A 25,680-nucleotide genomic window follows, 5' to 3' on the forward strand; every position below is an offset into this window, starting at 1 on the left:
TCCACTTGTTATTAAATGTTATGAAGTAGAGATAAATTTATGATGAGTGAAAAATCTTTGCATTGCAATTTGGTGACTGAACCAATTTATGATGGATATGGTTTATTACAAACTGAAAGCAATAATTACCTCAGAGAGGTTTTCCTTTAAGCTACCAAGAAGGTGGAGACCAACTTATCTCATACTTTTAACTTCTATTAATTACAATTTGAATCTTCCATTTTCTGTAGCATAAATGCAATGTAGTGTTTTGACTTTTAAATATTAAGTAAACAATTACAGAATTAAAATGTTTAGAATGCAATTAAATTTGGTTTTGTACTTCATCTAGAAAACATTGTTAATTTTGTACAAGATAATATTGGTCTACTACATGAAAAAGATTTTTTTTATATTGTTTGAAAATCTTCAGATGCAGAATAAAAATAATGGTGTGTATGTTTTTATGCAAGAGTACAAGCAAAAATTTGTGTTAATGTTAATAATGCAAAGCAGTAGAATAATGTTTTTATATTACCAAAAATTTCTCAAAATAGAAAATGGAACATTATTGAGTATTTATGTCTGAAAGGTAAAAACTTTCAAAAATTACATATCGGTATAGAAGAACAATTTTTCTCTTCTACATTAAAAAAATTTCTACACTTTTGTCATTTCAAAAGTGAGCGAGTTTGATTGTAAATAGATCAGATGAGTTTGATTTTCCTATTAACATGTTATGCATTAAAATTAAATATCTATAGGAATGAATGACTGGTGTTTTCCTTAAATGCAGGGTTCGTATGGTCCTTAGATTTTTTGGAAATGATTTTTGGTCCTTAAAAGTCCTTGATTTTGGCCAAAATCAGCAGAAGGTCCTTAATTTTAATCATGTGTCTGTTATTACGACTGACATTTTGGTGTGAATTAGCATTTTGGAGGAATATTTTTTGCCGATTTACTGTCATGTATGGTTATCTTTTGAATGGGTTCATGAGTTATAATTTGTTTCTAATATAAATGATGGGATACTCGAGTTTCTAAGCAAGAAGTCAAACACAAGCATTTCAAAATTCATTTTTTCTAATAAAGAGCTTTTGAACAACTTTTCGCTTTTGGGGATGTGAATTCTTTCATTAAACGGTTCTAAATTTGGCGACTTATCAACATTTTGGTAATTTTAAGATGAGTTTCTATAGAAAATTTTTAGGCGATTTTTTTTTTTTTTTTTTGTAAAACATTGTAACATTGATAATTTTAATTAAAATAATGGTAATATATTGAAATTATATTAAAAAAATAACATTAAAATAAAACATTTTTATTTTTCGCTGTCATATTATAAGCTTTAATTTTGGCAACTTATTATACAATATTTTGAATCTGAAAAATAAACAAGGTATAATGCTATAAAGCACAATTTATGAAACAGCTCTTAGCAAAAGCAAAATTAGCTATGTAATTAATTAAAAATGTCTTCTTTTTAATTTTTTCATAGTAAGCGTTTTTCCCATGTAATTTTTTCAGAATATTCAAACTTCTCAGAATATGCATCAGTTTTCTCTATAAAATAAATTTTATGCTTTTTCCCTCCCCCCTTTTTTTTTTCCAAAATATTTCTGGCTTTTTGCTGTTACAAATTGGTAGGGATAATTTTTCTTTAGGATTTTAGACATTGCAGCTTGGAAAGTTTAAAAGAATTGGAAGGCAAGATTTATAGACCCACGATTACAGAAGATTTGAAAAATGTCTCCATGGTATTAACACGTAATGGATGTATTTTACAGAAAGTTTGAGATGAATTTCTTACTTTTCGGAAGACATCTGGAAGAACAATGAAAACATAATATTTGAATGTTTTATGTCTGATACTAGAATCATTTTCTTAGCATGTTTATCTTCCTTTATTTTCTCTACTTTTCCCTAGACACAAGCATGGAAATTATCAAAAATGCTACTAATCTTATCACATAGGCAGGCATTATAGAAAGGGATTTTTTTATTAATAAAGAAATTAAAAATTTATAATTTAAGATTCACCTAATATGTCTTAATGCATCATACACAGAGCTGGCACTACGCATTTTCCCACCTGATGCAATCTCTGTGGATTCTAAATTCTGCTTCCAATGCCCTCTCTAAACTCTAAAAGTTTTGCCATTTCTAGATTTTGTTGTTCAGTGTGTCACTAAATTCTAAAAATTCTGCCACATTAACTCTGTAACTGCACATTAACATATATATTTCATGTTTCTTTTGAATGTTCATATTACTAAAGAAATAAAATAAGCCACTTTTTCTATACATTCTAAATGCATTTAATGTTTTTTAGAATAACAGAAATCCTTAATTAAATCCAAAATTCTAAAAGGAAAAGGAAATGTGTTGAAGAAAGAAACTAAATACATAAAGAAAATTATTCTTCAAAGATATGTGCAGATATTATTATGTAAATTACCCAATTGTTTAGGATTTCAGCCTTTTCTATAATTTCCCATTTCCATTTCCTCATATGATAGAGTTACTGAGCCAGATTCAATTTAAATTGTATAATCTTTGACCACTAGTCTACATTTTTAATTTGAATTTGACTGTTTGTGTTTAATTATGTCACTGTGAGCTGTAATTTATTTTGCTAGCATCAATCAGAACATGCCTTCATGTTCTAAGTTCTTTTTAAATAAGAGGCTTATTTAAACCTTCATCTGATATTGTAGTTATTTTCAGACATAGCGATAATTTGCTTTATGTCTGTCAGACGTTTTGGACTATTTAACTTTTACAAGATCAAGGACTCATAGGTACATTGTTGAGAGGTTGATAACTTAGAAGATAAATCACGCAGAAACTAGTGAGAGCATTGGTTTGCATATTGAGACAAATCTCTAATTCTTAGGAAAGATGCTTAAAGAAAAGGAAATCGATATAAACTAGCTAAAATGTTTGGGAAGGCTTCAAATTAAAATGACGGATAAATATTTTGAGTGTTGTTACAAAACATAAATGTTTTGTAGCTTTTAATGTGTAATTATCCTAAAATCATTTAAGAATCAATGTCATAAATTACATGTATTTTAAACTGTGAAATTTTATTTGATTTTGATTTTAATAGGGCTTTTTAACAAATATTGTTAAAAAATATAATTTAATAGTGCTCATGTAAATCCATAATGACTAAGGTTATCTAATTACCTAATTTAAACCTTCATAACTAATTGCTTACCCTTAAAATTATCTCTATATATTAAAGTGAGTTATTTGCCTTTCATTAATACTCATTGTGGTCACAAGATAAAACACAAAAATGTAAAAATTTACTTACAAAGAATAAGTTGTAAACTTATAAGAAGTACCAAACTTATAAAGAATAAGATGCAAAGAGCATCTAGTGTAACTTAATATAAAACAACTCATCACCTTTGGTGCTTTAAATGGCTTATTGGAACCTTAAAGTATATTAACTGCGTTACAACCCCCTCAAACTCTACATGAAGCTACGATACTAACTACATCAAAGAGAGCCTAACTTTCAACACTTGCCAACTGTGCCTACATCAGGCCTTTCAGGTTTGTTCAGCAAGTCTCTCTAGACAAGTAGTAGCAGTGAAAACATTCTGTCTTTTGATATGAATCATGCTGATTATGTATGATCTTATTTCTCATTTTAACATATGCCGTTTGACATAAAATTTACCTGCTATTTACTAAACCTCTAGACTGACCAAGTATGTGACAAAATGAGACATTAAAAAAATCAACATAAAAGCTAATTGTTAGTAAAACATAGATGTCACGTATCTTCTTTCAAATATGTCCAAGGATTATAAGTGTAAAATATTTAATGCTACTTGATAAATTGCATACAGTTTATTTTATTCTCAAGCTTATTAATAGTTATGTTAATTAATTCATGTTTAGTAATAATGCATACTACTTAGGGATCTATTTTATTTTTAGGATGGTATTACAAAAGTGAAATTCAGGCATAGATAATATTTTTAATTGAATTTATCATTTCTCATTTGTTCATAGGTCCTTAAATTTTTCATTAATGTTTCTTAAAAGTCCTTAAAATGGCACAGATCATATTTTTAATTGAATTTATCATTTCCCATTTGCTCATAGGTCCTTAAATTTTTCATTAATGGTCCTTAAAAGTCCTTAATTTCCATGTGCAAAAAAGTGTATGGACCCTGTAAATGATTTCAGAGTAATATAGTGTGTGGTTTTGTTCATATTTTTGTTTTATGTTTAAATTAATCTATTACTATTGCAATTTTACAAAAACAGTGTTAAACGCAGAACCAATTACAGCTTGATAAAGAATGTTTTCCCAAAAGAAATATTTTACTGCTGAAACTTTCCACAAAAAGTACTTGTACAGCTCTTTTCGGCATGATACAGCACAAACGGTAGTAACCACTCCAAACTACTAAGAACATTAAATACAAGACAAAATACAAAGCTTCAATGTGTTAACTCGTAAAGCAGTCTCTCAGTGCTCAGATGTAAACTCTGAAATCAAATCTGAACTAAGCTAAGAACTGATGTTCTCTTCTGTTTTATACAGTTTTCTCCCGCTTGCTAAGTAATTTCCAGTACTCTCGATTTCTCAATTGCTGGAAAGCATACACAGTTACAATTATGTATGGCCAGATACAGTTACATATGGATAGGACAAGTTACAATTATACTGGAATTGGACCAAAATGGCACCAAAACTACTGCCAGCTTGGTGATATCTTGGTAGCTATGCAAGATAGCCATTTACCTTGATGTTCAAAGGGTAAGACCCTGTAACCTGACTTTTCTGACGGAGCTTAAGATTTTTGAGACCTGTTATGTTATCTTACATTATACAACAGATACTACAATTTACTTATAATTTCACCAAAAATTACTTATATATATATACAAAATTCATAACAATAAAAATACTTAGAAATATGAATCAAATATATGATGTAAAATAAACACAAATGAAAATGAATCATTATAAGGGTGTGTGAGATATCACACACCCTTATAGTCATTTCTAGTCTAGTCGTTCTCAACCTCCAGTCTCAGAGAAGAGGAATTTCACAGAATGAGGTCAGCCTTTTATTTATTTATTTTAAAACAGTCACAATATTTAACAAAAATTGCATAAAATAATTAATATGAATATGTGACACAATTTATGTCAGAATTAGCACCTATTATTTTCTTCTTTCATGTCAGTTGATATTCTAGTAGGCTGTCGAGTCTTGCGATTGTTTCTTAAAAATGTTTTTACTCAACATTTAAAAGTAAATTACCATAAAGATTTTCCATTTAAGGGGATTGTCACTGAATCTGAAATACGTTGTACACTTAAAAGACCTTCTTGTTATGAAAATATTGTTTAGTGATCTGAAAACTAGTTCACTTTAGTGCTAACAATAGTGATAATCTCTATAATGAGATTAACTTTATTACCTGTAGTTTCTGAACCAGTGGAATTTCAGTTTTGACGGGAGGGGAATTCAGTCAGCCTTTCATTTAACAGTTTAAGTATTTAATTTTAGTTAAAAAGCTACTTTTGTTCAAGTTTTTTTATTTATCAATATTTTCTACATTTTTTCTTATTTAATTTATAAAACAAATTAAAAATAATTTAGTTTAAATAAATGCATATATTTTTGTTGAGTTTTGGAAAGAAAGGGTGATGATGATGGTTTAGCAATGATCATCATCCTACTAGGTGAAAGGGGTAGTCATATGTTTGACACTGGGCAATTTTTATTTATCAATATTTTCTACATTTTTTCTTATTTAATTTATAAAACAAATTAAAAATAATTTAGTGAAAATAAATGCATATATTTTTGTTGAGTTTTGGAAAGAAAGGGTGATGATGGTTTGGCAATGATCATCATCCTACTAGGTGAAAGGGGTAGTCATATGCTTGACACTGGGCAAATATTAACATAACCTTGATAAAATTTCTACACTTTTCTTGTACAAGTTGATATCACATTAAATGTTAATGACTGCCATTAATGAAACATGATAAATGAATTCATGTTAATTAAATGGTGTCTATATTTAATATGGATGAGTTCTAAAATTTCAAATTATGATGTTCATTTGGAAGATAATACTATTTCACACACAGTGTGAAATGTATTTTAACAAAAATGAAGACTTTTGTTTTAAAACAGTTTATATTTACTTTGATAACTGATTTTAAATGATTAATGATTAGAGAAAAGTATACACAATTAAATGTGCCACAAAGCACATTTTTCACAGATACAGAAAAAAGTGACCATTGCAATAAAGGATGCTTATAAATCACAATAAAAGTTGCAGTAACAATAATTGTATATACAGTAACATATATGTATATTCTTTGGAATTTGCAAATAAAATTGTTTCACACAATGGTACATTCAGAGTAACAAATTGCAGTTAATATATCAACAACAGACATTGAAATACAAAATTTATGAGCTGTAGTAAATACTCAAAAAATGAGATTACAGAAATAACAGTGTATAAAAATAATATTAAATAATTTTAAGGCTGATGTATGAAGAAAATGCTCCTAACATCAATCCTCCACCTAAAAATGCTGAGAGGACAACACCAGCCATTTCTTGGAGCAATGGATTGACAGATCTACAAAATAAAATATTTTCATCAAAATTGCAAAATATAAGAAAAATACCAGTTAGTTTCAAAAACAACCTAAAATTATCATATATGTTAAATATCACATAAAATAGAATAATATCAAATGAAACAGAATAATCAGGATTCAGGAGCAAGCTAACACTGTCAGAATTATAAATAACATGATTAAACAGCACCAAGCAACATACAATGTAACACATTGTGATATCTAACATTTTCAAGATCTGCCTCCAACTGTAGCGATTTGAGAACAGTCAGATTTTTATTTTGGGTAGCGTAAATAAAATAAAGGTAAGTGTTAAATTACACAAGTTGAATTTTAAGGTAAGTTCAACTGCTTATCATAACAAAGTAGTTTGCTTAGCAAAATAGTCCGTTTACAATAGGAAACGATAATCACTTGAGTTCAAACAAGGTCCAAACAGAGGTAGCGGAGAAAAAGTCCGGCTACGCTTCGTTGAGAGTTTCTTTTTCCGCTCTTGACAGAGCTTGGTAGCGACTCGGGACGAGTCGTAAAATACAAGAGAAAGGCTCTCTCTTCTCTACGCAACGATTGCGTATTCTTCAGACTAATCTCTCTGATTATTTTCACTCACTGTTTTTATGTCCAGGTTTTCAGGGCGTGTCTTGTGCGTCTGCTGCAGTGATTCGCTAAACGTCTTTTTCGGAGCATCTCTCCATTGGTTAACAGGCGCTGATTTGTTCTCAGATACTGTCTTGACAGCCTGAGAAACTGAGATTTTCCTTGGGAAAATTCAGAACGTCTTTTTTGGGAGGTCTATCTAAATTATTTCGAGAAACAGGCAGTTGGTGACAGTCTATCGCATACACACAATGGACACTCCACAACCCATAAGAACTTGTATGAAAGTTTTCTCCTTTCGTAAAACAATATGCTTTCCGCACTTTGTTGGGGGTCACGTTCAACCTCAAGAATTCGTAAGTGTCATCAGGGTGGTCATCTGGCGCCCATTTGAAGTCTCCTTTTCCCAGACTTCGTGGGAGTCCGTGGGAAAATAGCTGAGGACGTTACAGCTATAGATTCCTTCCCCCTTCAGAAGAACTTTTCTCGAGTTGAAACGAAGAGGAAAGTTCTCCTCATCATTTCACTAATTTAAAAAATGACACGAAATAAACTGTTCTCTCGATAACACTTTCAAACACACCTTTACAGGAACACAGCTACATTGATTAATAACAGTACTAGTAATGTCACTATTGAAAAGTTCACATATAAGTCAATAAGGCATTAACTTTAGAGGCGAGAATTAATGGAATATTTAAAATCAGAATCACACACATATATATATATACACATACACATCACAAATATTCTTAACAAAGGGACAAAATAACTGATGATATATTCTTATATTACACTTTTACTGTATACAAAATACTTATTCAGATAAGAAACTGGCATGATCACCTCTTTACACTCTATGTTTCGCCCGATTCAAAATGACTCAGCCCATAAGCATTTTTATTCAATTTGCCTGGGCGGTAAACTACCTCAAAGTTGGAAGGCTGCAACTGTACTATAAAGCTAAGGAACACAATAAATCCTAAGTAATTCTAAAAGGATCAACACTCAATATACAAATACAAAGTACTACAATAAACAAAACAAACAAAAAATTATTGTACTCAAAACAAGTTGTCGGCTCCTATTGGTACCTAATTCAGATAAAATCTCAATTTATTTGGTGCGTTTTCGCACCTATGAGCTTTCATTATGTCTGTGGGTTTCCCACTTATGGCTAAATATTTTGAGTTTCTATCTTGAAAACTACTTTACCAGTGATCTGTTCGACTTCGATGCTCAGTTTCAGATTTCCGAACAGCACATCGTGAATGAAAACGCTCCGGGGGTCTTCCTGCACTTCTTTCTTCCGGGATTCCAGACAAAAATTCGTCCTGACGGACCAGCGTTTTTTTCTTAGAAATGTTTCGCTTTCTTCGTAAATCTAAAGAAGTCCATGCACTTCGTGGGTTAATGACCGCTTTTGTTATCTTGATTTGTCCATTTCTTGACCTGTTCTCCGAACGGTGAGGACACTTCACCCTTTCTTTGCCTCGGACGTTAGCTGACTGGACGGGGAAAATTTCACCCTCCTCCTCGTCATTCATTCGCCCCGCGGGGCGCTCAACTTCTTTGTTCTCTGGACCTTGGCTAGAGGAATTTTCTTTCCTGCTGCAAGCTTTCGTTTGACTGCAAGTCATAACAGCATTGATTTTATGGGGCTGCATTTTATTGTGTTCTATCAATCGGGCTGTTCGATTTCCCAGCAGATAATATTCTTGATTCAGGTCGGAGCTAATCACTGTGGCTTTAGTAATGACTTTCCCAAAGTCCTCTCCCTCTAATTCAATTCAAGCCAAGGGTAAACACAAGGAATGTAAATCTAGCGGCTGCTTAACCCACGCTGTCTCTCCTAGAAGCATCTGATGTGTTACTTGGTCCCATCCGATCAGATCGATAGTGGAGCCAGTATCTCGGAGTACAGGCATTTCTCGATTATTTACTCTCGCTATACTCATATAGGGAGCTAGCCATGTATCTGGAGATCCTGAAGTGCCTAGTTTGTTTACAGCTTCAGCGGCCTCTTGTCTTTTTAACCGAGGACACTGAGGTCGGAGATGACCATCTGAATTACATTCATAACATCTAGGTATTCTCCGGTTTTCGAAAACACTTGACTTCCATTTCTCCGCAGTTTTTTCTTTCGAAACATTATCATGGCGACGTACTCGATCTGAAAATTCTCCTTTTTTCCTTTCTTTAATATTTGAATCCTGTTCGGTATTTTTAGTAAAACCTGTTGGTTTTTTTACGGACTTTCGTACTGCTTCATATTCATCTAATTTCTTCACTAGTTCGGCAGAAGATATTATACTCGGCCACTCATACACGAAGTGTTCGCGAATTTCGCTGTTTACTCGACGTTTAATTTGATCCGTCAACATTAAGTCTCTTAGCGCATCGAAATCTTGTACGTCTACTTCGTTTAACCATTCATCTAGATAGTTTTTTAACTCAAAAGCAAAGTCTTTATATAAACTACCCGCACGACGCTGGTGTTGAACAAATTTGACGCGGAACGCCTCTGGGTTCAACTTAAACCGCTGCAAAAGAATTTTCTTTACGTAGGAGTAATTATCTAGCTCCTGTTCCGGCTCTCGTAGAATAATAGAAACATTGTCCATTGGCAATAGAGCCATCAAATGTGACACCCAGTCTCCTTCCTCTACCTTCGCTTCGCGAGCCTGACGCTCAAACATCGCTAAGTAAAGCGAAATATCCGATGATTTGGGATTATATCTCTGCATTAAATTTTGCAAATCTCTCATAGATCACGGAATATTATTTTGAGAATTTTCTCTGCCATTATTGGCGTTTGTCAACCTTAGACGTTCTAATTCAAATTCTCTCTCCCTTTCCCTTTCAAGTTTACGCTCTTCGGCTTCTTCGAGTCTATGTTGTTCGATTCGCGCTTCGATAATCGACTCTAGTGTTGCCTCGACGAATTTTTCGTCATACTGAGGGCTCTGTACAACGAGGTTTTTGAGATCTTGTATTTTTGCATTTGGGGGAACTTCTAGACCTAATTCTACAGACAGATTTATGAGGTCTTGCTTTCTACCCTTGCCAAGATATGACATTTTGCCAGTGACAAAATTTTAAAATGATACAATAAAATAAAACTAAAGGTACCAGTTTGTCTACTCTGAAAGTTTCACACTATCCAGAAATACTACAGTAAAACAACATAGCAATGCAATTTATGGTATGTATGACATAAAATACGTACCATTAGCAACATAGGAAAAAAAATTAAAGTAAATTAAGCATTTCCTAAATAATCTGTTGCAGCTTAACACATAACCATACTTAATGCAGTATATAAAAAAAATTTGCTAAATACGTATTGGCAAAAGAATATTAGTCACAAAGAGCAATACTTATCGACTCAATTTACAACTGATGCGTGCTTTCTAAAGGTTGAAAATACTATTATAAAATTCTCTACTCATCAAAAACAAAACATTTACGAGTAACCATTTAAACATATAATTTCGATACACAGAAGACAAACTCCATTAAAATGCCTCTTTAAAAAGATAATGCCATATCAACTTACCCATTGCAGACAAAAAAAATAACAGCTCTTCTTTCCTTTCTTTTCTATTTGAACACGCGATTCAATGACCGAAGAAGGAAACCAATTGAACAATAGTCGACTGGGCGATTCTTCTTTCACTAAACACCAAAAGCACTTTCACTGCACAGAGGGTGGTAAACACCAAACGCGAATTCACAACACTTCACTCTTGTCTGGACTTCTTATATCTTGTCTTTACACCCGAGGGAGAATTTTACTTCACACTCTTTCCCAGGCACTTCCGGAACTAGTCTTTGTAGTAGTTCATTCTTCACGAACGCTTCTCATCGATGATCCCTTTTCAGCTGCTGGTTAAACTCTCCAAACTTTACTGCGAAAGAATTCTTTTCCACTGCTAGAATCGGCTGATTCTGAATGAAGATAAGAACCGGGACGGTTCTCCAAAACGATCACGTCTTTGTTTGTCTATCGGGTTTCTACGATCCCACCGATGCCACCAATTAACACATACCTTCTAGCTGTAGCGATTTGAGAACAGTCAGATTTTTATTTTGGGTAGTGTAAATAAAATAAAGGTAAGTGTTAAATTACACAAGTTGAATTTTAAGGTAAGTTCAACTGCTTATCATAACAAAGTAGTTTGCTTAGCAAAATAGTCCGTTTACAATAGGAAACGATAATCACTTGAGTTCAAACAAGGTCCAAACAGAGGTAGCGGAGAAAAAGTCCGGCTACGCTTCATTGAGAGTTTCTTTTTCCGCTCTTGACAGAGCTTAGTAGCGACTCGGGATGAGTCGCAAAATACAAGAGAAAGGCTCTCTCTTCTCTACGCAATGACTGCGTATTCTTCAGACTAATCTCTCTGATTATTTTCACTCACTGTTTTTATGTCCAGGTTTTCTGGGCGTGTCTTGTGCGTCTGCTGCAGTGATTCGCTAAACGTCTTTTTCGGAGCATCTCTCCATTGGTTAACAGGCACTGATTTGTTCTCAGATACTGTCTTGACAGCCTGAGAAACTGAGATTTTCCTTGGGAAAATTCAGAACGTCTTTTTTGGGAGGTCTATCTAAATTATTTCGAGAAACAGGCAGTTGGCGACAGTTTATCGCATACACACAATGGACACTCCACAACCTGTGAGAACTTGTATGAAAGTTTTCTCCTTTCGTAAAACAATATGCTTTCCGCACTTTGTTGGGGGTCACGTTCGACCTCAAGAATTCGTAAGTGACATCAGGGTGGTCATCTGGCGCCCATTTGTCTCCTTTTCCCAGACTTCGTGGGAGTCCGTGGGAAAATAGCTGAGGACGTTACACAACTCATTTTTGATTATTTCTTTAAGTTGACATCTATACTGAAAGGACAGGTCCATAAACCACAAATCTGTAAAAGTGCTGATTTTAGAAAAAAATGGATATAAAGGTTTCACAGTTTGAGGAATGTTGAGCTATGATGCTTACTTGAATATTTTGTCTATTCTATTGGTTGGAAGTTGGTGGAAACTGCTTTCAATCAATATAATTCTAGGTAAGTTTTGTTTAAATTTCAAATAAGTTAAAGATGTTTTCACTTCAGCATTTTTGCACAGTAAGAGCACAGAAAAGTCTGCTGTAATAAGAGTTTTGTAGTACATTAAAAGGACTACTAAACCTTGGTCTCAATTTCCTGGAATGTTATTTGTCAAAACTGGTGATCAACCAGTGATTATGAGATAAGCATGGTGCAAATGCACCTACAATTGATTATTAAAATAGTGTTTGTACAAGTGGTTAATATGTACTAGTATTCTGGCTAATACAAATTCCAGAACCAGAATTAATTTTTACGAGTTTCAGAGAATATGCAATAATTTATTCTGACACTTGGTGCAGAGTGAAATACTGAAGAAGCTAGAAAACGCATCAAGTACAAATAGGAGGGACTGTAAATTCATTTATCATTTAGGCATAATGCCAGCAATATTAAAACTATCAAAAAATAAATTCCAGAATTGCTTTCAATAGCTTAATGCACTTAAGCAAGTATGTAACGGCATAAAGTGGTGAATTTAAAGAAAGCATAGTTTAAATACTTTTACAGTAAATATATTTTATAAAATATATTCTAGAAATTTCATTAATTATATATGAAATATGTATTCTGAAGATAATGGTGAAAAATAGTTTAAAAAATTTCATTAACTTTTTGTAACACATTTTGATAGCATAACATTAACATTTGATCAGATTCCTTCAGTATATAAATATCTGATGCATATGAGAATATAAAATATATATTGAAGAGGTAATATTGAGTTAGATAATAATTCAATATTTTATAAAAGTAATAAATTTAAATGTGAGGTTATATAGAAGAATTATTTATACTGTAAATTTTCAAAAGGAGTTCTTAAATATTTGAATTCATGAATCCTCTTAAGTAATGCAACCTAATTAACTAAAAAATAAATACATTCTCTAAAATTTTTATGCTTTTAATATTGTCTATTACATAATAAAAATGCCACATCTGTAGCTGTGGATATCTTTAACTATAATTTTGATGCTGGCTACATATACTATAGCTTTTTTAAAAAGAGGGGGGGAAAGGAGGGATCTGTAAAGAAAGCCATTCTACTTACTTAATTCCCATTACCATTGCTACTGCAATGAAGTATCCATTTGTAAATCCTAATAATGTTACAAATGAAATGTAATAAATATCACTGTCAAATATAACAGGAAGATGATACCGTGGTTGAAGATTACACAGCATAAATAAAGGAACGAAGATCACTCGTGCAGAACAAAGTGCAAGCAAATGAATTCGCCAAGATGGAGGCTAGGAAGAGAGAGAATTACACAAAAATCAAATGCAATACATAATTTTGTACAATAATTATAATAATCTTGCAATAATACATATATATATATAGTATTTTTATTTTTCATCAATTCTATCAATCGTGCCAGACTTTCGCTCGTTCTTATGGTAGCAGAATTTAAAAAACTGGAGATGAATTATTTATATCATTACTAACGCATTCTTTGGAAAAAGAAATAGAAAACTTCTGAGTTTCTTGACGCAAAAGAAAATTTGTGAATCCTTTTTAATGTGCCATTCAAAGTTCATTGAAATTGATTTATGCATCAGACATTAACATTTAACACATCAGACATTTATGCATCAGACCATTAAAATTGATTTATGCACCAGACATGAACCTAAAAGGAAATCATACATCCATTCAGAATTTAGGGAGGAAAAAAAAATTCTGCAAAACTACAATTTGGCATATTCTATAACCATCTCAGGCTCACACATAAGCAATTATCTAGATGCACAATTCAACGGAATATTATGTTTAGCTCACCAGATATTGTCTCACTGGCGTGAGAACATGCCATTATATCTAACAGATACTTGGAACCACAAGTGCTTAAAGCTGCAACAGTAATTTGCACTGAGATTCTCTATCTATATCCTTCTTCGTCACACATTACGATGGCTCGATGGGATTTCTCCATTTGTAACGTAAATACGCAACTAACTTGTCTTCTAGAAGCTTTTTATGAAGCAACCCTTTCTCCTAAGCAGATAGTCATTACTTTGCCAAAATTAAACAATCCAATCCCACACATGTTTAAGGAAAATATCACGTGATCAGGTTAGCCAATTCATCAGCAATTTAAAATAAGCATAAATGATATGTAGGCCATGTTCCAAATATGCTCAATTAGGAAACGTTTAGATGACCAGATTATCATTGAAGGATATTAGCATAATGCTGGCAGCACAATTCATATTAAAGAGAGCTCTACTATATATAATCAGGTATTGAACTCTTGGAAAATGTCCTGTGACTACAATAATAAGAGTAGTAATAAATATATTATAGAATTCACTGACAAACATACTACTGTATAAGTAATACCATGTTTAAGTGATACCAACCATATCTGGTTATCAAATAAAGTGCTTCCTAATGATACCAGATGTAAAAGTCATATTACAAGTTCATAGCAAAAGCAAAATCCTTCCAGTGGCTGGCTTATCAAACATATATGTATTGGTTGTCAGCACATAATGCTAATCACAATTCATCACTGAACATTCACAGTTTCCCTACACAATATCTCTCATTAAATGTGCTAAAACCAATGTACTGAAGCAAATGCTGCAGACCCTAACAGCCTTGATTGTAGTATTAATATTTGTCAGTCTGAACATATTACTTTCAAAAATAACAAATATTAATTTTCATACATATAACAGACCAACTGAGACCTTATGATTATCTCCACCACTAAAAAGTCACAAATAAGTATATTGGTGAGGCAATGCACTATGTCACCAAAAAAGTATTTATGTGTGAACCTACAGTGTCAGCAAAAGTATTTATGTGGCAACCCAAGTATGTGCATACGTGTGGATATGCATTTTTGAAATTCATGTCTTTTTCTGATTTAATATTTCTTTTTGGACTAAGTACATTTCTTTTTATTATAACAAATCATAATGGGACTATAGATTTTGTCAGCTAATGAAAGAATAAAGTGTTGTATTTTTTCAGAAATATGACATTCGCATTATATGATGTAGTACTCCTTAAAAGATTGAATTTTATGAAAATGCAAATGAAAAATTGCAAGCAAACTGTTAGAACACAGAAAATTGCTTTGAAGATAATTGGATGTCATATGGCTGTTTGCTTTTTTTATTTATTCTTAAACAAAAGTATATATGCCCATGAAATTTTGTGAAGAAGAACTGGAATTACTCCCAAGCACAACTACAGATGGGTGTAATTACCTCTGATAAGTACGCATGTCTTTTATGGAGTTGCACTGGTTAATTAGGTTATACTGGATGAATAGCCGAAATAGACGTAAAGTTGCCCAAACAATTGTTTTTCTCCAAACTGACCAAAGTGTTCGGGACTTTTGGTAAAGATACAGATAGTCAGAAAACCTTGTGGAATTATTGAAAAATCGAATATACCAAAGCATAGACGTAAAACTTAAATTACACTAAATTTAAAACAAAATGCACAAAATTTTAAAGAATTAAAACATAAAAAAATAAAGTAACTTACCATAGGCAACCACCCACCAACAGATCGGCCACAAAAATCACTCACATTGAACAACAAAAAACATGTTAGTGGGAGATAAAGTTTACCTGAAATTAAAATTATAAAAAATTTTTTCATTCTACTTTAATATTTTTGACATATTTGCAATAATTATTTAACTATTGCATTTTTCAGCAAATTTGTATTTTAATGGCAGATCACCTCAAGTGTTCCAAATTTTCTCCATGAAATTCTTCCAGAACAGACAGAATTAAAGCATTTTCATTTGAATATAATACTAACAGTAATTACAGTTACTAACAATGGCATTTATATTGAGACACCACAGAAAACAATTATTATCTGTCATTGTAATCGAAGTCACTGTTCTGTGTTTAGGAGTGAATTGACAGCAATCAATTTGGGGTTCAAGGGTATATATACTAACAAAAAAGAATTTTGGTGATCTATGGATTTTATCTGATAGCCATAGCTCACTACAACATCGTGATAACTGGATTCCTGTAGGCAAAAAAAAATCAGTAATTTTATCCTACAAAAATTACAGCTAATTTCAAGGCACCACAATATCCATTTACTGTGGATTCCCTCTTATGTGGATCTTCACGGCAATGAAATGGTGGAAAAATTAGTATAGGAGGGCTGCGGTCTTTTAACTTCTTCCTCTTCTACTCTCACCTACCTGCAACTATACTCTCTGAAAAAAATCACAAATTATGGCTTAATGGCTTGTGCCCCCCACCCATCACCTGTACTCAGCTAGCAAGCCTGGTTGGGTTCTAAACCTTTGAGTGTGACAGGAGCTCCTAGAATGAGCCCTCACGTATTGCCTGATGTCCTGTTATCTGTCTCTCTTTCAAGGAAGGCATGAATATCTTTTCCACCTGCACCAAATGCTGAGAACATCAGGCTTCTTCCGAATATATTTTGGACTGTTTGGACCACCCTAGGGAGGATATTTATTTCAGTCCCCTCCTTCTGTTTGACTTTCTTAGAGTCAACGGTCCTTTGGACTCTTGTCTGACTTTGTCAGAATCTGGAGAAAAAGAACAAAAACAACACTAAGCACACACACAGTAACATAGTAAGCTATCTCTCATTGCTACTTGAGCAAATCTTGACATTAAAGAAGTGAATTATTAGGAATTTTCATTATTTTTATTTATAAAAAACTAGCTATTACCCAGTATGCATTGCAATGTTACTTAAAGGAAAGAAAGTGCTTATATTTTAATTCTGTTATGGATTTTTTTTATTTGTGCATATTTTGCATGTAGCTGGCTTGTGTTACTTGATATCAAGGCTGATAATGGTTCGGGTGGTGAATTTAATTCTGGTAATTTCACTTTTTCACCCATGCAGTGCATTCCTGGTGCTTCATTCTTAAAATTGAGGGCTCTGCAATAAATGCATAATTTATCCATCTTTTCAAAAATCAGATTTGAATGATGACTGTAATCATAATTAGCATCATAATGGAATGCATAAAGATTTAAATCAGCTGGCAGATTGATAATGGAATGCATAAAGATTTAAAGCCGGTTTTGCTTGTCTGTTTCAGATGAACAGGCTTGAATGGTGCATACACAAATTTTTTCTAGTCTTGCTTCCTGGTGCTCATCTGTTTCAGATGAACACAGGGTTCATAGCCACATTTTAGTTAAAAAAAAAGCACCTATAAGCACTTTTCAAGCACATTTTAAGAAAAAAAAAAAAAAAAATAAGCACCTATCTAATTACATTATACACAACTGCATAACCTTAAACATTAGACTTCTAATTTAAAATATGAGAAATGCAGTATTTATTAAGAGAGAATAAGCATTACCTCAACCATGGAAAATAATTACTCTTTTTAAAATTTTAAATAACAGTTCAATTTACAGAACTAGTTTACAATGAGAGAAAAAAACAAAAAAATAATGCAGAACTAAACTATATTACGAGGTTTAATGATGAAATTTCAGTTCAAAATAGAGGAAATAAATAATAAAGAGGAACATTTCTGAAATCAGAAGACAGAAATTTGCTTCATGCAGTCATCCTTTAACAGTAAAAGCTTAACTACCCACATACTTGAAAATTGGCGAATATTCGGACAGTCCAGTGTAACTTGCAAAAGAGGAGCGGAAGGGGAGATAGACTGTAGCCGTTCTTTAGATTTTTCCACTAAATAAATGCTTTTGACATTTCGATATGTGCATCATATAAAAACAAACCAACGGAACAGAAGAATATTCTGCTTTACAAGCACAGTAAAACTCTTTTAAGTGTTCATAAACAAATCTCGGACCGAACATCAAAATTAATTATCTCTGCAAAATATCGCAAACATTATTGCGCAATACGTGCGCTGTAATTCTTTCCTACATGATATTATGCAATCGGATTCAACAGCTGCCGGTATTGGGAGAATAAAGAACTAAATAAAGGAAAAGAAAGAGACTTACCAATCTTTCAATCAGACTTTCAATATTCGAGATTTTTCGGAGAAAGAGGAGAACCTCCCAACCTTCGTACTGTATAATGTATTGGCCAAAAAAATAAAATTATTTTGACTATTTGATTACTTTCCCTTTACTTAAGCCATTCCGAATATTATTCCTTACAAAGCTAATCTGCGTTAAAACACAACCATTTTTGGAAGTTTACTAAACTTCAGCAGTTATTGCAACTATGTTATTATAAACATTCATACATATACTCATAATATAAGCATAACGATCATAATAAACATGAATATGAACTGACAAAGCGGAACGAGAATGCAAATTATTAAGATCTTGATAGAAATTCAAATGTGTGTAGTATTTGTGTGGGAGGAAAAGAATACCGAATGTACCGAAATTTTCTACTGCTCTCGCAATACTTTGACCAACAGAATGACGGGCACCTGTCTGTACTCTCCGCGCACACCAAAGGTTATGTTTAATGCAGAGAAAGAGCAAAAAGCTATTTTCCGGGAGTATGAGTCACCATTTGACATTCCATATTAAGAAAAGTTGTTTATTTAGTTTCGGTTTTGGTACGGGGAAAAATTGCGCGTTCATTGTAAAAAAAAGCACTAAAAGCAAAAAATAAGCACCAAAAACAAAAAAATAAGGGCTTTAAAGAAAATGTAAGCACCTATAAGGGCCTTTATATTTTATTTTCAAATATAAGGACTTATAAGCACTTATAAAAACCGCTACTAACCCTGTGAACAGGCTTGAGCAATGTGCACTCAAATGGTTCCAGTCTTGCTTCCTATTGCTCATTTGTTTCTGAAGATCATTAATGCCTTTTTCTTTAGTGCTTGAGGTGCAGATCAAGCAATCGACTTCCCTTTTGGCGGCATAATTGATTTCACAGTGAAAGTAATGCATTCTAAAGACTATTACAAATTCACTTTCAAAAAGAAAAAAAAAAAAAAAAATGTGTGTGATGCTATAACACATATGTGAATCACCTGTTGGCAAATATCTGTGGTGCCCCCTACTTGTACCTATGTCTATAACACTTATGTCAATGTGTGCATGTTAACGCATGAAAAATTAAATATTTTATGCTTTGCTAAATGACTTGGCTATTTAAGAAAAACACATTTTTCTTAAATAGTTAAGTCAGTTTATTAAATTCAAGACAAAACACTATAACTGCATTTTCCAGAGTGGCAACACAATTTTTATATCGTCGAGTTTTTCTCGTTACATATACAGTATAAAGTCCGAAATCCGGACTCGTGAGGACTTTGGCATTTCCAGATTTGGGATTTTTCCGGATAATAGGTCCTCAATTTAAATCTGGTAAGATGGCATGCAGAAATTATACAATTAAAAATATGAAATGGTAATTTATGAAATAAAGAACAATCATGATCTAAAGAATATCAAAATTTACAAAAAAGGCTTAATATTTATTTGTTTGCTTTACTAAACATTTCTTTCAATGTAAGTTGTTTAAATTGCTTCCACAAGAAATTCAAAAAGTTCCTTTTTCTTTTGTCATACACAGTTGATTTTCCAATGCCATACTTCTTGCATATGCCTTTATCCATTTTTTGCAGCAATTCCACTTTTTGTTTAATGGACATTGAAACATGGCTTTGCTTTGTAGATCCTTTGGCAACTCCACAATAGGAAACTCTTTTTCGACATAATCGAGAGTTCAAGCTTAGTTTCTATAAAATTGCCGTAATAACAGTCTGCAAAAAATAATAAGCTGGATCAAATTAGAAGATCAGGAGCAGCACAGTCTGCTACATTAATTGAAATGCCTTAGAATCAGTAAAGATAATTTTAGCCTAACTTAATAGTGTCCATTATACATTATTGGCTGTGTATCACAAGATTGACGATGAAAGCCAAGTTGTTTCACTAAATTTTGTCTTGCTCCTATTGTGTACTGAATTAAGCCTGAATTGTATTAGTTTAGTTATTTACTATACCTATGTTTATTTCTTGCACATGCTTCAAACTAATCCAAGTCGTGAATAAATAATCTCCCACATATACTTATACTTAAGGCTTTATCTAAGGCCGGCGCTCAATACCACCTAGTTCAGTCTCTATGGGTCCTAAATTCTGCTACAAAGCGCTTTCCTAAGTTCTAAATTTTCACCGCACCTAAACTTTGGATCCCAGTGCTTTCCCTAAATCATAAATACTTCTCATCCCTTAATTTTTCCATTCGGTACTTTCCCAAATTCCAAAAATTTCATCTTTCCTAAATTCTGCTGTCCGATGGCGACATACTCTGCCACCACTTCTGGGTTTATGGTGAATAACATATCAGTTATTCTTAATTAATATAGCATTAAATGTAATCTTTTGGCCTATGAGTTTCATTAACAAAATCTATTTTTAGCATATGAAAAGAAATTTTTGTTGAATTTTTCTTTGTCAACATTTCTTAGAGCATTTAAAAATCTATAATCATCGCCAAGTGTAATGTTAGCATAAAAGGTTGCCACACTCTTGTTATTCAATTACTAAGTTTAGACATCACAGCATGAGTTATTATTGAAGCTGTCATGTATTGATAAACATGCAGTGATGAAAGTAAAATATAATAAATAATGACTCGCCAGGTCAGCGTCAGGGATATAAAATAAATGAATGTTTCAGTTTGAGATATATGGCAAACAGATAGTCAGCTATGGAGCCAAATTATTAAACTCACAAATTTATGCTTACATGATTGTTTTTCCAAAATGAGGTATTTTATTTAGTCCCTAAGTGAAATTAAGAACCGGAATTTTTAAGTGAAAATCTCCACATGTTTTATTATGAAAGAAAAATCATATGTGCATGCATAAATCATTAATAATAAAAATTGTGGCTTTGAGGTCCAGATTTTAGATTATTCCAGATAATGGACGTCCAGAATTCGGACTTTGTATATCCTTCGCTTTGCAGAGTGGCAATGCAAAGTTTTTAAATCACTGAGTTTTTTAATCAAAAGTTTGTTAAATTAGCGTAAAATATATGTACATAAAGAGTGCGGACCCCATGGGCTGATTCTTGAGAAATCTTAAATAGAGTGATCTTCCTCTTGTTTTGAAGGTTGAATAGGGCAAGTTTCATAAAGATTCAGAATTAAACTGTAAACTTGTATAAAAGATAAACAAGAAACAAACATACATTCACTTATATATGCACAAATAAGCAGAAATACTATATAATAATATTACTGGTACCTTCCCATGTGCTATTCCCTCTAATTATCCTGCTCTGAAAACTGATGATATATTTTCACTTTATAAAACTGAAATTAATCTTATATTTTGAATTTATTAGAACACTGAAAATACTGATTTTTTTAAGAAGGCTACGGCGGTGTTTGAATTTTCCATGATGTGACTACTTCTGTAAATATTTAAAGTTCAAATAAATTTTATGCCATCTAATGTCAAATAAAATATTTAATAATTATGGTCAGTATGTTAAATTACTATTTAATAATACAACTGAGACATTAATTATTTCTAATCTACTTTCATTAGCTGAAACCAAAGCATTCATGGCATCTTCAATGAGTTATATGGTCAGTACCCCAAACTGCAGAACATGTTGATTTCTCATCAAATCATTGCCACTTCATTTGATTTTTAAATTCTTAATACAGTGTGCATTTTGGGAGGGGGTAACCATATTCTTTTATGAACACTCGAAATAGTCCCAATGTACACTATTACTTAATATGAATATGACAAACTATTTTCACAGAAGCTAAAAAACAATTTTATTTCCATTTATTATTTATAGTATTATAGCAAATTTTTTATATGACCAAAATATGCTTCATATCCTCTATATCTGTTTTATGATAACAAAAGAAAAATTAATAAATTAGCAAATAAATAGCTTACATATTAAATAATACTGTTGTTGTAAAGTTTGAAATTAAGATACAGTCAAATTCACAATGAACTATAAAAGTATATTAACTATTTAAACAAGTTCAAACACTAATGAAATTTAAAGGGAGGGACCTTAGACTAGTGAAGAATTTTACTAAAAGTTTCTTAATTCCGAAAAACAATCGGACATAGCTCTTTCTTCCTCAGTGGGGAGGAGAGAATTTTTTAAATCCCTCCTTAGAAAAAGGACTTAGCAAAAAAACATCCTGACGATCTTTGCCAAGCTGCAGTTGGTATTTTACTTAATTTTTAAATTCATTTGGGTTAGAATTTTTCTTTTTATGTGTTAAAAATATACTTTAAATACTAAAATATGCTATAAGAATGCTCTATTTTCTCTCCAGAAAGTTTATTTTTAAATGCATGTAAAAAAAAATTATTCTTATATTTCACATAAAAGAATTTTTTTATTTACATTCAAAATTAAATGTTCAGATTACAGGCATTCACAGTTTATCTCTGTCACATCTGTTTCTCTCAAATATCTGAAACACCCATGTATACGAATTTTTGTTGGAATGCATTTCCTTTCCCTATGCCAAAGAGAATACTACATTGATAATAACCTACTTATCTCTTAGAGATTTTGGTGTGGTTTCACCCACTTTGTGCAGTTTCTCCTTAGGACAGGACAGCAACTGCAAGCATCAATAGCTAAATGATGATGTTAAACAAAGAAGAGGAAAAGTGCATTCAAATAAGAGACCTACTCTCAGTAGTTTCAAAAGGATGACAGGGATATCACTTAACAACTCCCGAAACCTACAAGCCATGCACTAATGTGTTGAGGTAAAGCACCAGGTAGAAAATGGACGCAAGTATACAGACGAGTTGCCGATGTCTGAATGCGCAAGCATTTTGGGCGACTTTGCTGTGAAACAGTTAAGCACGGTAGATTACTGAAATTTTTCTATTCTAGGTACTATATCATAATTTCAAATCGTATGAATAGAAGGACCACTTATACTTGCATACTTCACTCATTTCATTTCACAGGCATTTTGAAATTAGGAATATAAGGAAAGAATTGAAAAAGCTTCCCTTCAAATTATATGCAGAAATTTTTGGCCAAAAAAATTACAAAACTTACCATTCCATAAACCTTCTTGAGAATTAGGCACTGATAAAACAGCTAAACCAGGGAAAATACCTATTGTAACCCAAAAATCAAGAAGGATGGACAATGCATAAGGCCATACCTTAAAAAAATTTAAAAAAAGGTCATTATTTGGGATATTAATGTTACCATTAAAGTATACAATGCAGTTATTTCATAGAATACCTACTTATTCCATGAAATAACTGATCGTGTCCGTTAAAGTGTGTAATATGTTAATAATTTGACACATTAACTAGTTATTCTATGAAATAACTAGATATTCTATAAATTAACTAATGAGAGATGGTTAAAGTGTAAAATAAACAATTTATCTAAAATGAAATAACTAGGTATGTATTCTATAAATAAACTAATGATAGACAATTAAAATGAAAAAAAAGCAATTTATCTAATTCATGCAGAGTATAAATGGTATTTATGGAAACGTACCATAAAATCATTTGTTACAACAAGGATTACTAAAATGACACTTGGAATTACAAAGAACATTATATCTAAAACAAAAACATTTTTTGTTGACACACTGGGTTTTACACAAACATTTTTCAAATCACTGACCAGTACCTAAACTTTGAGCTGTAGCAACTGACCAGAGCGATATTTCTACATCCGGTACTTCTTCGATTTTAATTAATTTTTGTTCGCAGACACTGAACTGGGATCGGGAATATAATTGTTTTATGCAGATGTTTCTTGTGCCCAATTGGAAAAATCCTTCTTTGGTTATTTTTATGATGATAGCTAAAATAGACTTGGCATCACCTTTTCCTCAGTCAACTTCAGGCACCGAGATATGGACCGTAAACCCCACAGAGGCTTCACAATGAGATTTATTCAACATTAATTTCATCTTTTTCGCTTGAATTTCTAAACATTTTTTAGACTTTTCTCTTTCTCTTTGAACATTAAGTTCATTAAAACACAATTTGCAGATTTTCTGCTCAACTTCATCTTCTGAAACATAATCTTCCAAACATGATATATATACAGGCTCCATACATTTGAAGCAAACTATATCTTCACTGCATTCTTTTTAACAGACAACACATACTTTTGTAACGGGATTATTTAATATTGTTTGTTCAACTACTTTTTCATTATCAGATCGAGAAGAAACATTCATTGCAGTCAAAGTATTTTGTAACTGATCTTCGTCGACCAACGAATTAAGTGCTTCCTTCAGAATGGCAGTTGTTGACAGTCCAACTCTAGCTGCACAACCAAACATAGCCTCGTAGGGGGACCTTTTAATACAAGAATGGAACGCTCTGTTCTTCATAAACTGGATAAATTTTAACCCGTTACTCCACGAAGTTGACTGGTTGTATAGCATCCAAGTCGTCAACATATTTTCTATGTCCTGATTGGCTCTCTCAACACTGCCTTGGCTTTGGCTATGTCTTGGTTTGCCATGCACGATCTTAAGCTCTGGCCAAGTTACTTTTGAGTCATCAATAAGTTTGTTACAAAATTCTCTTTCATTGTCCGACTGCAATATACATGGGCTCCAAACAACAGGAATATATCAAGCAACTGTCCTGCAACTTCTTCTGCTCTCTTTGTTTGAAGAGGTCTTAAAACCAAAAATTTTGTAAGGTGATCTTGATAAACTAAAATAAATTTATAGTTTCCATCAGGTTGTGATTGAAAATCTATGAGGTCAACCTGACATCCTGAATTCATATGTGAAAAAAAGATTCACAAAAATTCAGGAAAATCTTAATATCATTTTGCGTAATATTTTTGTAATGACGATTAAGTTCTTTTATCATTCGGTCTCTACCACCGTGCCCAATAGATAAATGAGCTTCGTACAAAATGTCAAACAAAGAATCACTTGAGCAATAAAACATTACATCTGGTGTTGCATTTGTTACTGGGACTATTAATTTTTCTACTCCTTGAACTTCAAGGACATCATAATGTTGAAGTAACCAATAATCACGTGGCACTTTCTTATCTGATGTTTCAGATTTCTTTACATCAGCTATCAAACTTAATAATTTTTCACGGGTGAGCAAAGAACTGTTCTCTTTCACATCACGCTTATTTAGTAAAGATTCAAACTTTTCTTTCATTGCAGCTTTCTCTTTGTTATCACTTAAGGAATTCATTGTTCAAGGCAATTTAAGGTTTTAAAAATAATTGCACTTTAACGTAAGCAAACTAAATTAACGTAATAACAAATGACTAAATTATAAAACTTAAAAAAATTAATGTATCTCAATACCTGATACATGGAAACAGTATTTGACGAACAGCAGCCTTCACTGTACGTGCAAGCAATCAATTAACCGGAATGAACTGGCGCCAACACGCTAAACAA

The 25,680-nt window shown here is 32.3% G+C and overlaps 1 protein-coding gene across 7 annotated transcripts in view; it reads right to left on the bottom strand.

Annotated features, from left to right (window-relative positions):
* Positions 1–5,061: 5,061 nt before the first annotated feature.
* LOC118192466 (equilibrative nucleoside transporter 3-like) overlaps positions 5,062–25,680 on the bottom strand; it is an 83,339-nt gene continuing 62,720 nt past the window's right edge. For 6 of the 7 annotated variants that reach the window (XM_035363446.2, XM_085827066.1, XM_035363445.2 and 3 more), the window contains 4 exons: positions 23,325–23,433; positions 15,835–15,920; positions 13,381–13,580; positions 5,062–6,621 (listed from right to left, as the gene is read on the bottom strand). In XM_035363446.2, the coding sequence (XP_035219337.1) occupies positions 6,510–6,621; positions 13,381–13,580; positions 15,835–15,920; positions 23,325–23,433 (507 nt within the window). In that variant the 3' untranslated portion in view covers positions 5,062–6,509. The other variant, XM_085827069.1, reaches the window with a different exon arrangement.

The sequence above is a fragment of the Stegodyphus dumicola genome, chromosome 11 (genome assembly GCF_044657685.1).
Source record: "Stegodyphus dumicola isolate Sdum_Otavi_A_Nest chromosome 11, ASM4465768v1".
NCBI classification, from domain to species: domain Eukaryota; kingdom Metazoa; phylum Arthropoda; class Arachnida; order Araneae; family Eresidae; genus Stegodyphus; species Stegodyphus dumicola.